Here is a 14,437-nt window from a genome sequence, read left to right on the forward strand (position 1 = left end):
ACTCCACCACCACCACCACCACCACCACCACCACCACCACCACCACCACCACCAGCAGCAGCAGCACTGCGCATGGTGGCAGACGATGCTGCCTCTCCCACCCCTTCCATTGCCTTGTCTCCCTCTTCTCCCTCCTTTTCCTCTTCGTCTTCGCCCTCGTCTTCGCCCTCGTGTTCGTCCTCGTGTTCGTCTTGCTCCCTCTCATCGAGGATGCGTCGCTGCCGCTCCAGCTGCGTGTCCACCGAGTCGATGATCGCCTGCACGCGCGTCTTCCCGTCCTTGCGGTACTGCCCGCGGTCTTGTGCCAGCTGCTGAATTTCCTCCTCCAAACACCCGCCCACATCGATGGTCGAGGTGGCCGACGTGGCGGTGGTCTTGCCCCTTCGAGCGACGTTGCCCTTAATGAGCGCCAGCACCACCTCCATTGGGTTGAGGTCGCTGTACGATGGCGGAGAGAAGAGCACCCTGTGGCCCTGGGCTGCGGCCAACTGCACAACCTCCGGCTGCACGTTGTCGTTCACCCACTGCTGCAGACGGAGTCTGAGCTCGCTGGCAAAGTCCGTCTCACTCACAGCGACACCCCTCGCTTGCAGGGCCGCGATGACGTCTGCCTTGTTCATCTGCTCGGGCACTGGCGTGTCTGCCGGGAGGGTGCGGTGGTAGGCGGCGTTGTCCATGATGATGAGTGATGGCTGATGCAGGTTTGGCAGCAGCGCCTCCTTGAACCAGCCGAGGAAGTTCTGCGCATTGAATGCCTTGTGGTAGTCGCCTGTGTGAAACGCCCCACGCTGCGCCTTGCTCCGCGCACGGCGCTGTTTTGGTTGCTGCTGCTGTTGAGGGAGATCGTCGTCAGCAACAGGGCATGTCCTACGGGTGTGGCCCGGCTGCTTACACCGCCCACACTTGCGTGACGACTGCTGTGGCATGTTGCCGTGCTGCTGCAATTGCTGCCGCTGCTGCTGCTGCTGCTGCTTCCCATGCCGTTGCTGCCGCTCCCGCTGCGGTCCGCTGCTTGGGTCGAAGATCCAGGGCGAGTTTGGAACCGGCCCAGCAAGGGCGCGATCGTCGTGGTCGCCGTCAACACAAGTGCGCGGGTCTGGACCCTGGACTGCGAGGGCGAAACAGTAGCGGCGACCGCGGTTCGTCTTGCGGTGGCTGCCCTGATCGTTGTTGCTGTTGTTGTTATCAACGTACGATTCATCCAAGTACACCTACGGGACAGGGTACGGACTGTGAGCAACGCAGGGCAACGCGCAGCAAACTCGTGACAACAATAACTATGCAACAACAGACACAGCCACACCACAGCACAGACAAACACAAACGCACACACACCCACACCCACACATAGACACGCAGACACACACACACACACACACCCACACATAGACACGCAGACACACACACACACAGACACGCGCGCGCAGACACAAACACGCAGACACAAACAAACACAAACACACAGACACACACACACACACACACGCAGACACAAACACACACAGACACACAGACACGTGCTCATACCTCTCTGAGGCGTTGGGCAGGCGACAGTTGCCTGTTTGCGTCGAGTTCCTTCAGGTACTTCACGAGCAGCCGGGCGTGCTTGAGCTTTCCTTGCACGACGTGCTTTTTGCGGCGGAGATACCCTGCGCGCTGGAGAAACCGCTGCACCGACCGCAGAGCCGCGGCCTTGTCCTGTTCGTCATCGTCATCCCCGAGGAAAGAAGGCTGTACGTCCACGTGCCCGTGCTGGCGCAGAAACTTAAACACTTGCACAGCTGTGACACGCTGTCCAGCCTCCGTCTGCATCTGCACGAAGTCGCGAACTTGACGAAGCACACGCTTGGTCGTGGGAACGCGCGTCGGGAGCTTGGTGTTCTTGCCACGACGATTCTCAACAAAGAGACGTTCCAGGCCCTGCAGGCACGATGCAAACAGCATGTGAGCTGGCGTGAACAGACGAGCAGATGAACAGCGCACTGGCGCACGAGCCGGCCACAGCAGATTCACCTCCTCAACTTACATCCACGCCGTGCTCTTCAAAAAGCTTGTTGAGCAGTGCGTACTTCCGCCGCACAGTGCTCAGCCCAATCCTGAGTTGTCCAAGTCAGGGGGTGACAAGAGTCAAGTGAGAACGGTCTTACGAATGACCCAGATCACACATGCCAGCTTAGACAACAATAGCAGAGAGTGTCAACATACCCCAGTAGCTCAGCAACACGTTGGTCGACCGGCCCATCTGAGGGCTCGCCGTTGGACTTCCCCCGGTTCATCTCGTGCTTCAATTTCAGCTCAATGTACACATGCAAGAGCGTAAGCGTTTCCCTCTCTGTCAGGCCTCGCTGACCCCTCAAGTCTTTGAGGTGCGCACGTACCTTTGCAAGCTTCTGCGTGGTCGTGTGCTGCTTCGTGCCGGGCTTGGGTTTGGGCTTGGGCGCAGATTTGCGTGTCCTTTGCATTGCCCGCTTGGTTGGCGGCTCCTCGTGCCCTTCCTCATCCCCTTCCTCATCACCATCATCGTCGTCCCTCAGCAGCACCATATCCGCCTCATCGGGCACAAACTCCTCGTCGCTGGACATTGTGTTGTGGCGCGAAAGTCAAACTTTGCGGCAGAACAAAAAGTATCGCTTTGTGTGTCGGGTGGTGGGCACACAATTCTTACGACAACAACAACGCAGACAAGCAAGCAAGCAAGAAGCAAGCAAGCAAGCAAGCAAGCAAGACAATAGACGACAAGAACAACAGCGATTGTGGTGCGGTGTGATGTCGTCGATGGACTGCGGACCTGATGCGTCCTCTGCGACGCGCGATGTGCATCCAGGCAACGAGGCAGCGACCCCCGTGCAGGCTGCCGTGGGCGAGGCAGTGGCAGTGGAGGCCGCTGCGGTTGATGGCGCTGAACAGGCGCAGGAGCAGCAGCCCGAGCAGCAGCAGCAGCAGCAGCAGCCAGCCGGACAGCTGGAGACCATGCACGCCAAAGCAAACACCCTGGACTTACACTCCTTCATCGCACAGCTACCAAGGTTCGCTTCTGCGTGTGTGTGCGTGTGTCTGTGTATGTGCGTGTGTCTGTGCATGGATGTGTGTCTGTGTTTGGGTGTGTTTGTACGTGTGTGAATTTGCGATCCCCCAACTCTCCCCCCCCCTCTCTCTTGAATCGCTGGTGGTCTTGTTCACCTTTGATGACACACGTTTGATGTCGTCGTGTGCGCGGGTGTGCGCAGAGACCCAATCCAGGCCCACTTTGAAGTTGCAGAACACGTCGGCAAAGGCTCCCATGGAACCGTGTTTCGCGCCAAGCATCGTCTGTCGGGTACTCCCGTTGCCATCAAAGTGTGTTTGTGTGTATGTGTGTGTGTATGTGTGTGTATGTGTGTGTATGTGTGTATGTGTGTGTATGTGTGTATGTGTGTGCGTATGTGTATGTGTATGTGTGTGTGTGTATGTGTGTGTGTGTATGTGTGTATGTGTGTGCGTATGTGTATGTGTATGTGTATGTGTATGCTTGTTTGCAACCCCCCCCCCCGCCAAAACAGGTTCTTGACTCGCACCACATCGCTCGCGTCACCCGTCCACCATTCACCCTTCACCCTCCCTCACCCTCTCCGGCATCCACTGCCAGGAGGTGACATTGACCCACGGTGCGCGCCCTCGCGAGGTGGAGCACCTGCACCAGGAAATCTACTACCACTCGCTGTGTAACCACCCGCACATTGTCACGCTGTACACCGTCTACGTCAACGAGTGCCACAGCGGCACCGTGTACTACTTTGTCATGGAGCTGCTGACCGGTGGCGAGCTGTTCGACCGCTTGCGCAGTGCTCGCCGCTTCACAGAGGCAGACGCAAGCCGCGTTACCCGCAACATCACCACCGCACTCCAGTACATGCACCGGCGTGGCATTGCACACCGAGATCTCAAACCAGGTTGGGTTACACGTCGTGAACCCGAAGAGTTTGTGTGTGGGGGTGTCTGTATGTGTGTGTGTGTGTGTGCATGCGTATGCGTGTACCTGTATATGTGTGTGTATGCGTGTGTATATGTGTGTGAAGTCCTCTTCGTTCCTGTTCTTCCACGTGCGCTCACAGCTGTGGTACTGCTGCTGCCGCTATCCCTGTGCTGGTGTTGGTACTTCTTTCAGAGAACATCATGCTGTCACACAAAGGCTGCGATCCGTGGGATCTCAAGATCATCGACTTTGGTCAGTGTGCGCGTCGCGTGTGTGTCTGCACACCAGTTGTCTCACTTTTTGTTCTCATTTGCCAACACGCCTGCACACTTGTGCTCACCCACACGTGTACACATACAATGCTCCGTTGTCTTCAACAGGTTATGCCCGCACGGGCCCAATGACAACCCCACTCGGTTCCGGTTTCTACATTTCCCCTGAGATCATCCACGCTTACCAATCGTACGTCCATTGCATCTCCTGATTCACATCAACTGTCCAGGGCTTTGTGTTGTAGCCTCCCTCATTTTTCACGCAACACACACTCACATGTACACGCGACGCACACACACATGCACACATGTACACACACACGCACATGCACACGCACATGCACACACACGCACACATGTACACGCACGCACACTTCCATTGCAGGCGAATGGCGTATCGGTTTGTGCCTGGCCGCCCTGCGCCATTCACATATCACACGCAGACGGACATGTGGACGCTTGGCGTCATCGTGTTTGTACTGCTTACCGGCAGACCCCCGTTCAAGTGAGTTCTTGGCCTGCGCCCGCTGCCCTGCCATTGCTGTTCTCGCTCCTTCTCGCGTTTCTGTTGGCTTTGCCCTTTCGATCCTCATCGCTCAACCCAACGCGCCTCTCTCCCTCAAACACGATTGCCACAATCAACACACGGCCATCACGGTCACACCGACAACCTCGACAATCACCACCACCACCACAATGATCATCACCACCACCACCACCATCACCACCACCACCACCACCACCACCACCACCACAATCATCACCACCACCACCATCACCACCGCCGCCGCCGCTTTCCAGGCGCGGACAGCGTCGGTGGTGGGAGGACGCCACGCTGCGCTCCAGCATTCTCGGCACCCGATACCGCTTCAAGCAAGAGGAAAACGTGTCCCGGGAGGCTCAGGTGTGTGTGTGTGTGGTTGTTTGTGTATGTGTGTTTGTGTGCGCGCATGTGTGGTTATGTTCCTTGTGTGGTTGTGTGAGTGCATGGTGGCATTTGGGTCACTACTTGGGTGAGCGGTTGTGTCATCAAATGTGCACGCCATCTTGATCTCCGTGGGAGCACGTGCCGTGTTTGAACAAAGCCGTGCAGTGGTACAACTCATGTTGTGGTTCTTCCTCTGCGCACAGGATCTCGTTGGCTCGCTGCTGCGCGTGGACCCGAAGGAGCGCTTCACTGCAGAGGAAGTGTTGCTGCATCCCTGGGTCGTCGGCAGTCCCGAGCTCGCCGCCCGCCACCTCGCCTCCCCCCGAAAGTGCGACCCCTACAACTGCTGCACGTTAATTTGCCCCTGTGTGTATGTATGTGTGTATGCATGCGTGTATGTATGTGTGTATGTGTGTGTGCGTGTATGCATGCGTGTATGTATGTGTGTATGTGTGTGTGCATGTGTGTATGTGCATGTGTGTGTTGCCAGCCAGAGTCTCTGACCCTTATCAATCGTATGTGCGTGTGTGTTGCAGGCTGCGTGAGGAGGAGGCTGCGGATTTGTTCCAGCAAGTACGAGAGGATATACACCAGGCGAGAGAGCAAGTCGATCATCTTCAACAAGCAGGTGTGGCTGGCGTAGTTGATGTGTTTGATGTGTTTGGTGTTTGTGCTTGCCACAATGTCCAACCCTGCGCGCGCGTGAGCGTCTGTGTTTTGTGTTTTCTGTGCGTTGGCAGCTTTGTTATTGGTGTTCTCGCCGTTCACCGATTACCCTCCCCCCCCCCCAACAAAAAAATAACTGCAACGTCACGGACGATGCAAGACGCGACCAAAGTTGCAAAGGCGTCTGGCAGCCGCATGCGCGCACGAATGGAGAGGCGCCGAAAGGTAACACCAGCGGGCTGGTGTGTGTGCGTGCGTGCGTGCGAGCGTGCGTGCGTGCGTGTGTGTGTGAGTGTGGGTGCATGTATGTGTGTGTGTGTGAGTGTGTGTGTGGGTGTGTGAGTGAGTGAGAGTGTGTGTGTGTGGGTGTGGGTGTGTGTGTGTGGGTGCATGTGCGTGCGTGCGTGTGCGTGTGCGTGGTCCTGTGTTTTGCTTTTACTTCGTGCTCACATTTTGACACACACACACGCTCACGCTCACGCACACACATACACATGCGTGTGTGTACAGCAACAGCGCGAGCAGAATGACGCTGGCAGTAAGCACGCAAAGCAAGGTAACGTGCCCGCCCCGCCACAACAGCAGCAACAGCAGCAGCCGCCACAACAGCAGCAAGAACCGTAGGAAACATCGCCTTACAAAAGCAACTCAATCCCTCCAACCCTCCACCTGTTGTGCATTGTTCCCTTCATGCACACATACATGCCAACAAGCATGTCGTTCGTCTTTGTTTTGAGAGGTTGAATCTGAATGCGTGGATTCAATTATTACGTTACGACACCTGACCATGAATGTGAAATCACACACCACGTCAGCAGTAAAGAGGAACCACAAAAGCAACAGGGCCAAAAGAAACAAGAAGAAGAAGCAAAACAGAAGCAAACCACAGAAACGTGCTTGCTTGCTGGTCCCAAACCATCATCATTCGTATCGACAAAGCAGAACAAACGCGCGCACACACTCAGCTGTACGGAGTCGAACAGCAACGGCACCACATGGAAGCAGAAGCTAGTGAAGCAGCGAAAATGTCACGTCACACACACGCACAGACGGATACAGACACACGCACAGACGGATACAGACACACGCACAGACAGATACAGACACACACACGCACACACACACACGCAGACACACACACGCACACAGACACACAGGCGGACAGACATGCAGCTCCCTACACCAAATCAGTTGACACATCAGAAGGAAGGTGTCTTCTGCTGTCGCGCCCGCGCTGCTGTGATCGGCCATTGGGTGCACCATCACCACGACCATCACCACGACCATCACCATCGCCCACCACCACCGCTGTTGTCGTCATCATTGCCGCTTTCCTCGTTGAAGATGCTCTGCCGAGACATGGCCTTGTACAGCTCCGTGAATCGCGTGTTTGGATCGTTCACCAGCGTGGCCAGCTGCCCAAACGAATCACGCCGCGACATGGGCGAGGTCACGCTGCCCTCATCACCTGCACCGCTCTCCTCCTTCTCTGCCCCGTCCGTCGTGCGCGCCACGTGCTGCGGCTGCCGCTTGATTGTGCGTTCTGGCGACGCCGGGCTCTGCACGCGAGGAGGCGTCTTGTATCCGCTGGCATCCGGCGGCGTGGTTGGTCGCGGCCGTGTCAGGCTCAGGTGCATGGGCGCGTGCAGGTGCGAGCGGTTGCCGCTGCTGCTGCTGCTGCTGCTTGCTGCTGTGGCGGCATTTGTGGTGTCGTGGCCGGTCAACATGGAGGAGCTCCCACGGTGCTCCACATGCACAAAGTCGCGCGGGGTGGAGATGATGCTGCTGTCCAGGCGTTCCAGCGGGGCCTTGCTTGCGCGCCGCCCACTCGTCGCAAACGTCATGCGCCGTGACGTGTGCTTGGTGGACATGGTCTTGCCGCCGCCGCCAACGCCAGCGCCAGCGCCGTGCCCAACCTTCTTCAGGTAGGCCAGGTTGAAGTAGGGCTCCTCCTCTGTTGGCCACAGCTGCACGAGGCAGGTTGAGTCAGACGCCTGCGCCGTGAACAGCAGCTGCCTCGGGTTGCACAGCCGCATGTTTGGCAAGTGCACCACCTGCACAAACTCGCCCGTGATGACATCCAGCACCTCGACATGGCTGCTGCCGATGCAGAACAGCAGCTGCTCGTGCACCAGAAACGACGTCGCGTCCACCGACCACTTGATGTACGGCTTCTCCCGTGCCGGGTAGCCAATCTCCGTCACAAACAGGCCAACCTTGTTGAAGCACAGCAGCAGCTCCCGCACCGCCCCACGCATGGGCGTGACATCAAGCACCATGCGGGGCTCCAGCCCGTGCTTTGCCGCGTTGCTTGGAAGCGCAAACTCAATCGACTCAAAGCCGGGGGCGATGAGGGTTTGCGGCCGCAGCTTTGCGCAGTCGTACAGCGTGAAAGTTGAGTCATACGCAACGGCAAGATAGCCGTCCAGGAACGTCAGCAGCGTGGCCGGCGCAGGTAGCACTACCTCCCTGCGATTAACACGTGCACAAGCCATACAGGTGTGGGCGGCGGGTCAGTGTGTGAGTGAGCGAACATAAAATGGGTCAAGTGTGCATCCCGTGGAAGTGTAAAGGGACGGAATCTCTGTACTACTACAACAACAACAACAGCAACAACAACAACAGCAGCAACAACAACAACAACACACACACGCAGAGCAAACCAAGTGCGGGTGTGTGCGCACCGTGGCGTGTCTGGCTGGCCGGTTGGCTCGACGGGGATCACGAGGACGGTTTTCTTGATGAGAACAGCCAGAATAGCCTGTCCCTTCAGAACACCAGTCGCCACTATTCATCCATCACACACACACACACACACACACACACAAAAGAGTTCGAGCGTGAGCACATGTACTGGCTGAGCTGTGGATCACACGTCAATGTGAGGTTTGTGTGCGCGCGTGAGAGAGACTGTGTGTTTGTCCCCCCCCCTTATCTCTCTCTCTCTCTTTTTTTTCTCTGTGCTAGCATGTACATGTGAACAGCCTACCAAGGGAGCATCCTTTGGTCTCGGGCAGCTTGGTTCCTTCGTCGCCACGCCGAATCGACGCCTTGAGGTCAAAGAGGCGAACCTGGGGCGTCTTGCCGTACACAACCACAATCAGATTCTGGTCGGGCAGAGCAGACACGTGCGAGACGTGCGTCAAGCGCTTCGAGTCTGCAAAGGGAACAAACGTGCGCGACTTGAGCTTGGCGAGCAAGAGCCCAAACGGCCCGCCGACGATGGCCGTCTGCTGGTCAATGACAGCGGCACACGTCACTGCCTTGATCTCCGCACAGTCGAGTGACGACGCGACACGCGATGACGACACCACGTCCAGCGGTGGTGCAAACTTGCGGGCAGCGTGCAGGTAGCGACGGAACTTGGCGAGCCAGTCGGTCTGGGCCTACAGGTGGGTGGTGTGGTGGTTGTGTGGGAGGATGGGCGGAAGCATGGCAATGCAGAAGAGGGGGCGGTGCGATGGCGTCATCAAGCGGTGGGAAGCACGACACGAGCACAGCACGATCAAGGCGCTTTGGCATGTTTGTTTGTGTGGCGTGGGAAATGCGATGAGACGACACCAAACAGGCAAATGGAAACGGGTGATAAACGTGCAGTTACTGAGAAATTCGGGCGGCTGTTGCCGACAAACTGACGATACCTTGACTTCGTGGGCCATAAACAGGAGCGTGAACTTGAGGTTCGTGCCATGCTCCACCACCGTCATTTTGAAGATGCGAGGAATGTCCCGCGAGTTGGCGTGGATCACATCCGCAGAGGTCACAGCGTCCACCTGCATATACGTGGAAGGTGGGGTAAAAGGTGGTTATTGTGCGTGTAATAGGCAGGTTGCGTGGCGTACGCAGACACCAGCACTTGCATACAGGCGGCAATGGGGCTCAGCCACTGTCATATGCACACTGTTACACAAACACACACACTTTCAAATACACACATTCACAAACACGCACACACACACACACCTTCAAACACACACACACACACAGAGGGAGAAACAACACTCACGTCGACGCGGTTCCTGATGAGGTCGACCATGACAATTGGATGGCGTTTTGCCAGTGCAATCCCAGAGTCAAGCGGTGCCAGCGCCGCAACAGACTCGGCGCGCTGTATGAATTTGCACGCGGGTGTACACAACTGTGAGCACCGAGGAAAGTTCAACACGCTTCGTGGTACGCATAGGCAGAACTATGTGGAGGTGAACACCCGCGCGCGCTGAGAACACATCTTCCGAGTGAACCGCAAACCTCGCGCATAGAGAGTGGCTTGCTGACCTGAAGACGTGTGTTGAGTGCGTGCACGCGCATGACGCCAGCCTCCACGCGGCAATATGCCTCCAGCCATCCTTTGCGCACACCGGCCGGCTTGGGGACAAACAACTTGCCCTCCACCAGTGGCAGTTCCTGAGCACAAGCACAGCCACACAGAGGCAGTGTTAGCATGGTGATCTCGCAGGCAAGCACGCGCGTGTGCGCGTATGTGAATGTGTGCTCGTGTGTGTGAATGTGTGCTCGTGTGTGTGAATGTGTGCATATGAGTGTGCATCGTATGTGGCTAGGGTTATGCACAATGTGCGCTTGGTGTGATGTGGAATGCTCATCAGCTGACAGTGGCGAACCTTCAACTGGCCAGCCGCATAGGATGCACGAGAAATGCGAGAGTCGCGGCCTGGATGTGATGATAATGAAGAGCGAGCAACAAACAGTATGCGCATTCGATGGTTTACGTGAGTGGTCATGACAGTGTGGGTTCCGGTACGCAGTTGTGACAGCAGTTGTGACTGCGCAAGTTGAAAGAGTTACAGGTGCACGCAGCATGGGGTCGACGAGGAGGCAGCAAGCACAGGGAACAGTGCAGGGTAGCAAGAAGGGAGAGCACATGGCACGAAGATGCGAACCGGTGTGGCCGTTGTGTGTGCTGCTACGACTGGAGGCAGCGTCGTGTTGCTGGGAGACGTTGAGGGTGTAGCCCGAGGACAGCGAGCCGCGTCGTTTTGCGTCATGCTGCAGGCGATCCCGCTCCTCAGCGAGCAGATTCACCTCGTTCTTCAGCGCTTTGTTCTCCTGCCAAGCAGAAACAACGGCACAGCAGGCGAGGCAAGGCGAGATGAGGTGGGGGGGGAGACGGGGCATCACCAGAAGAGCACAAGTGACAGCCGACACGAATGCACCTAAACCCATCGAGGGCAGCAGGCAGGTGCGGCACGATAACACATACACATACACGAACACAAACAAACACACAAACACACAAACACACAAACAAACAAGCAAAGGAGCAAAGGAGCAAGGAACAAGAGCGGGGCAGCGTACGGAGCGGATGGCGATGAGTTCCTGTGCTTCTGCCTCTTGGCGGGCGCGCAGGGCATTGAGCTCGGCGAGGGCCTGGTTTTTCGCCTGGGCCTCCTGATCGCGCTCCTGCTGCAGCTGCCGCAGCTCAAGTCGCTCAACCTTCTGGTTGCGCCGTTGCTGCCGCTGGTGCTTCTCCAGGAACGTCTTGGGCGAGAGCCGGAGTTCCTTCAAGCTCTGCAGCTCTGCCTCCACAGCGGCCTAGTGGTGGTAGTGGTAGTGGTGGTGGTGGTGGTGGTGGTGGTAGTAGTGGTGGTAGTGGTGGTAGTGGTGGTGGTGGTGGTGGTGGTGGGTGTGGGTGTGAGAATGAGCAGTTGAGTGGTGATGGTGGTTGTGATGATGGGACGCATACGAAGAAACATATATTGAAATCAGGCTGCGCGATGCACAAGCACAAGAGCGAGTCCTTGGTGCGCATCACAAGACCACGAAAGCAACTACGCACGTCCTTCTCATGCAAGTCGTAGCCACACAACAGCAAACACGCCACTCGGGCTCTCCTCACAACCGCCAACAAACAAACAGCAGCGAAAAACCAAAGTGGCGCACCTTGAGGCGGTCGAGCTCAGCGTGCGCGTCCTCGTACTCCTTGACTTGCTGCACCAGCTCCGCCAGGGTGTCTTCCACGTCGTACCCGGCAGACGACTGCGACCGCAAGCGCTCCAGCTCTTGCTCCTGCGTCTCCGTCACCACCATCAGCCGCTCCACCTCCGCCTGCAACGCAGTAATGTCCTCCTCCTTTGTCTGCATGTCGGCGCGGAGGGCGTCGTTGCTCGCCTCGAGCTCCTTGACAGACGTACGGCTGGCATCAACCTCCCGCACAGCACGGTCCAAATCGCGCTGCAGCTCGGCGTGCGCCAGCTTGGACGACTCCTTCATGTCTGCCTCCAGCTGTGAGATGCGCTGCTTGAGGACTGTCTGCTGCTCGTCGCTCCTGGCCTTGGCCAGCTGCACCTCCTCCCGCAGCCCGGCCACGGTCGTCTGCAGCCGCTGGTTTGTGGCCAGCAGGCGCTCCTTCTCCTGCTGGTGCTGCTCGCGCGCCTGCTCAACAGCCTTCTGCACAGCCGAAGCGTCGTGCCGCCGCGCCGCCGCCTGCGCGCCCAGCAGCTGCTGCTCGAGCTCCGAGATGGAGGCCGTGTGCGCCTCGTTCTGGCACAGCGGCGTGGCCATTGGTGGGAGGTGGGCAAGAGTGCGTGAGAGGCAAGTGTTTCACGGCGTGTAAGTAGGCACGCTAACAGCTTACGCACAAATGCAACGGCCAACAGCCAGCAAACAAAACAGCCGGCAGACACACACACACAACGGAAGCACAAAGGGATGCTCTCATTTTCACAACATAACCAACACAAGGCACGCAAAGAACACGGCTTCACCTGCTCCCTGAGCTTGGTTTGGAGCTGGGCAATGCGCTGTTCTGCTTCGCGCAGCTCCGCAGTGCGCTGCTCCGCCTCCTTGGACGTCGACGACGACACGCTGCCGGCCTCATGCAGCTTGGCCGTCAGCTCCTTCACAGACCGCTGCTCAAGCACAAGCAGCTCCTTGGCGTTGTCGTACTTGTCTTCAAGCTCCACCTTCGTTCGCTTCAATTGGCGGATCTGTGTCTCTGCGTGCGCGAGCTTGTCCTCCAGGTCAAGCACTTGCTCCTTGCTGCTGCCGGCCGACTTCTTCAGCTGCTGGTGCTGCAGCTGCAAGTCTTCCAGCTCCTCACGCAGCTCTGTGCACTCGCTCTCCAGCGACTGCGCCTGCAGCGTCAGCTTCGACACCTCCTTGGACGCCGCAGCGCTTGCCTCCTGCTGTGTCTTTGTGTTGTCGGCCTCCGTGGCCAGCTTGGCCTTGAACGTCGCCGCCGTGTGCTCTGCCTCGTCTGCGCGCGTCTCTGCAGCCTCAAGCTTCTCCTTCACCGATGCCATCTCCTTCTCCAGCCGCATGTTGCGTACGTTTGCTTCGTTGAGCTTGCGCTTTGCCTCTGCCAGCTCAAGCGTCGTCTGCGAGCCGTCCGTGCTCAGTGCCGACCGCAGGTGCACAGACTTTGGGCGCTGACTGCGACGAATCCCGCCTTTCTTTCCGCTCGCTGCTGTCTCATCACTGCCACTGCCATGACTGCTGTTGTCCGTGTTGTTCTTCCCACCACCACCGGTTGCCTCCTGCAGTTGTCGCTCGAGTTCCAGCACACGCAGCTCAAGCTTCTGGTTTGTGCTGACGAGCAGGCTGTTGTTGCGCTGCAGCTTCCTGCTCGGCGACGTCACGTCAAGCAGGTCGCTCGAACTCCGCCGAAGCTCCTGCGAAACAAAGGAAAAACAAAAAAAACAAAACAAACACACACACACACATTGTGGGTCAAGCATTGGGTTGAAAATGGAATTGTGTTGAAAAAGAAAAAGGAACGCCCTACTGTGTGCATGCGTGCACTGAAATAGCGCACGCACACATGCACGTTTGCCTGATGTTAGTGATTGAAGTTGGGAGTGAACGCAGGTCTCAATGCCCTGCACCGTGTCACGAAAGCGCCAACGTGCACTTGACTCACAGCCATGGTTGTTCGGCGAGATGTAAAGGAGAAGCCAACAAACGGCAAATGCATGCCCGAAAAAGTGCGCCCTGTTGCCGGCCGCTTGGCCTGCCATGCCAGGATTGAGAGAGAGGGGAGGGGGATGTGTGGGCGAGTGTGAGTGTATGGGGTAGTGGCAACTGTGCCGGTGCGTGAATGAGGGTGGCGTGGATGAATGACGCAACAAGAGGCATGCACAGCAAGGCAGGCGTGGGTGCACTTATGCAACGTACGCTTGGTGCCGGCTGGTCTTCGACGGGGTCAAAGTTGCTGGTGTCTGTTGAGCTGGTCACCGTTGGCTTGTACGGCGCTTCCTCTGTCGTACACAGATGACAGGGGAGCAGGTAAGCGAGTTCGACCAAAAATAGTTCAAGGAATCAACGCTCTTCAACAAAGCACACACACGCACACACGCACACACACATGTGCATGTGCACAACAACACAGGACGGACCTGTGTGGATTGCAGCCCAGTTGACGCCGTTGAAGAAGGGGTGCTTCTTGAAGTCGTCAATGCCGTGGCGGCCCAGCCGCTTCGACGAATCGCACAGCAGCCGCCGTATCAGGTCCTGCACATGCAGGCAGTCGCGCGCCATGTGTGAGGGTGTGTGCGTGAGGGTGTGCGTGTGTGCGCATGTGCGTGACGGCGAGAGAGAGAGAGAGAGAGAGAGAGAGAGAGAGAGAGAGAGAGTGTGTGTGTGTGTGTGTGTGTGTGTGTGGGG

At 57.5% G+C, this 14,437-nt stretch overlaps 3 protein-coding genes across 3 annotated transcripts in view; 1 reads left to right on the forward strand and 2 right to left on the reverse strand.

Annotated features, from left to right (window-relative positions):
* The window catches only part of PTSG_03158 (uncharacterized protein), a gene marked incomplete at both ends in the record, with an annotated part of 3,005 nt that extends 423 nt beyond the window's left edge, over positions 1-2,582 (reverse strand). Inside the window, 4 exons of the mRNA XM_004995688.1 lie at positions 102-1,211; positions 1,528-1,920; positions 2,027-2,096; positions 2,206-2,582. Coding sequence (XP_004995745.1) covers positions 102-1,211; positions 1,528-1,920; positions 2,027-2,096; positions 2,206-2,582 — 1,950 coding nt within the window. The remainder of the gene's footprint in view (positions 1-101; positions 1,212-1,527; positions 1,921-2,026; positions 2,097-2,205) is intronic.
* An 81-nt stretch (positions 2,583-2,663) lies between these two features.
* Positions 2,664-6,659, forward strand: PTSG_03159 (CAMK protein kinase). The gene is made up of 11 exons (XM_004995689.1): positions 2,664-3,026; positions 3,228-3,336; positions 3,626-3,929; positions 4,145-4,204; positions 4,333-4,414; positions 4,610-4,729; positions 5,026-5,128; positions 5,356-5,480; positions 5,689-5,780; positions 5,979-6,043; positions 6,329-6,659. Exons 1-11 carry the CDS (start codon positions 2,767-2,769, stop codon positions 6,440-6,442), a joined length of 1,434 nt encoding a protein of 477 aa, XP_004995746.1. The 5' UTR covers positions 2,664-2,766; the 3' UTR covers positions 6,443-6,659.
* The window catches only part of PTSG_11974 (AGC/DMPK/GEK protein kinase), a gene marked incomplete at its 5' end in the record, with an annotated part of 10,268 nt that continues 2,342 nt past the window's right edge, over positions 6,512-14,437 (reverse strand). The window contains 14 exons of the mRNA XM_004995690.1: positions 6,512-8,287; positions 8,503-8,605; positions 8,808-9,204; positions 9,460-9,591; positions 9,825-9,926; positions 10,094-10,222; positions 10,438-10,487; positions 10,717-10,882; positions 11,132-11,368; positions 11,717-12,316; positions 12,541-13,446; positions 13,695-13,784; positions 13,949-14,031; positions 14,170-14,284. Coding sequence (XP_004995747.1) covers positions 7,105-8,287; positions 8,503-8,605; positions 8,808-9,204; positions 9,460-9,591; positions 9,825-9,926; positions 10,094-10,222; positions 10,438-10,487; positions 10,717-10,882; positions 11,132-11,368; positions 11,717-12,316; positions 12,541-13,446; positions 13,695-13,784; positions 13,949-14,031; positions 14,170-14,284 — 4,293 coding nt within the window. The 3' untranslated portion in view covers positions 6,512-7,104. The remainder of the gene's footprint in view (positions 8,288-8,502; positions 8,606-8,807; positions 9,205-9,459; positions 9,592-9,824; positions 9,927-10,093; positions 10,223-10,437; positions 10,488-10,716; positions 10,883-11,131; positions 11,369-11,716; positions 12,317-12,540; positions 13,447-13,694; positions 13,785-13,948; positions 14,032-14,169; positions 14,285-14,437) is intronic.

This window comes from Salpingoeca rosetta, assembly GCF_000188695.1.
Source record: "Salpingoeca rosetta unplaced genomic scaffold supercont1.7, whole genome shotgun sequence".
Taxonomy (NCBI): domain Eukaryota; class Choanoflagellata; order Craspedida; family Salpingoecidae; genus Salpingoeca; species Salpingoeca rosetta.